This window comes from Malus sylvestris, chromosome 14 (assembly GCF_916048215.2).
Source record: "Malus sylvestris chromosome 14, drMalSylv7.2, whole genome shotgun sequence".
NCBI lineage: Eukaryota > Viridiplantae > Streptophyta > Magnoliopsida > Rosales > Rosaceae > Malus > Malus sylvestris.
Genome location: NC_062273.1, coordinates 2,244,822 through 2,246,671, shown reverse-complemented (window position 1 = coordinate 2,246,671; position 1,850 = coordinate 2,244,822). Strand labels below are relative to the sequence as shown.

The window sequence follows — 1,850 nt, the reverse complement described above, 5'->3', positions numbered from 1 at the left end:
TCAAAATAATAGCCAATTAGTTTTGTGGTTAAACCTCAACTTTTTCAAGCACAATGAAAGAGCACTGTATTCCTTAATCTAAATTATTCCATCAGTTTACTTACGGAACACTTTCCTCCTGGCCCTTGCAAATATTATATGGAGGAGAAATTGACTTGCTACAAGAGAAATGGAAGCTCAACGGAAATTGATCTCCATTATACAACTATACAATTTTTATCTAATTATGTATAAAGCGTCATAGCTTAGCCTGTATAACTTACCACCCAAGATTTGTTCAAATTTCACAGCATTAGAAAAAAGAAGAAAGAAAGGGATTGATACTTGGTGAACATCTCTTTAATATTTCGACTAAATTAGCTAGCCATCCCTTGTTCAGTGTGTGTGAGAGTATGCCTGGCAATATTGAAACCGGACCTTCCGAGCCTAGCCCTGCAGCTACTGCGCGAGGGCACCGAGGGGAAGAAATAATTCCCGAGGGTAGCAATTCAGAAGGGCACCCGGAGAATGAAAAAGAAGAAATTCCCAGAACAAGGGATGGGAACTCGGTGTCCATATACAAAGTTCCTGCCAGCCTCGCTGAAATCAGTCGGAAAGCCACTGAGCCTGAAATGGTCTTCGTTGGGCCATGGCACTGCGACAAGAGAAGCCAATCGGAATTTGAGAGCACCAAGCATTTGTATCTAGCTGCCTTACTTGATCGAACAAAGCGTAACAAAAAAGACTACTTGGAAGCCATGAGAGCTATCGATGAAAGCACAAGAAGTTGCTACTCCAAAGATCATCGTTGTAAGTTCTTCTCCGAGTTGAAGGGAGATGAATTTGTTGAAATGATGGTGCTTGATGGGTGCTTTATCATTGAGCTTTTTCATCGTATGAATACGGAAGATCCCATGGAGAAAAACGATCCCATCTTAAGCAGGCCATGGTTGATTCCAATTGTCACTAGGGACCTCCTCAAGCTTGAAAATCAAATCCCTTTCTCCGTCCTCCAAAAATTACACTTTGTCTCCACGAATCAACTTCAAGAGAAAGCAAAGGGCTATTCTCTAGTCCTTCTTGCGTTGAATTTGTTCAATAATTTGTTGCATCGACCTATTGACGTGCTTAAAAAGTCACAACCGTCAGAGGACCCCAAGCACTTACTTGACTTGGTTTACTCGAGCTTCTGTCCCCAAAAACAAAGTACAAATCCAAATGATCCATCGACCAATAAAACCAAAAAACAAAAAAATCCAAATGACCCTTCTCCAAAGTACCGTCCATCCTCCGAGTCAATCCAGTGTACCGTACAACTAAGATCCTCCGGGATCAACTTCAAGCCACAAAGAGCGGACAGCTTCTTGAACATCAATTTCCAAGGTAGCATATGTAAGGTACTACAAATCCCACCTATAGCAATTAACGACTTCACCACTACCCTCTTCATCAACTGCATGGCCTGGGAACAATGCTACCAAAACAATCCTACGTGGTTCACCACCTATATTGCTTTCATGAGCAACCTCATCACTTCACCTAGAGACGTCACACTCCTGTGTTCTGATGGGATCATCACTAGTGGCTTCTTATACAACGACCACAACGTAGCGGAGCTGTTCAAAAAGTTGGGGGAAAAGGCTGTCTTCAACATAAGGGAATGCTACCTCTCCAAGCAATTCAGAGATGTGGAGGCATATTACAGCAGCCATTGGGCTACTTTCATCCGAACTTATTTTAGCAAGCCATGGTCCTTCATCTCAGTTCTCTACGCCATCGTCCTTCTTTTTTTAACCGGGGGCCAAACTGCCATGTCTATCTTGAGCTACATAAACGACCGTAGTAAGAATTGCACGAATGCATGTGGGTAA

General features: G+C 42.5%; 1 protein-coding gene across 1 annotated transcript; it reads left to right on the top strand.

The window, feature by feature from the left end:
• The first annotated feature begins 392 nt into the window (after nucleotides 1-392).
• Nucleotides 393-1,850, top strand: LOC126600378 (UPF0481 protein At3g47200-like). Its single transcript, XM_050266966.1, has one exon. It carries the CDS (start codon nucleotides 393-395, stop codon nucleotides 1,848-1,850), a length of 1,458 nt encoding a protein of 485 aa, XP_050122923.1.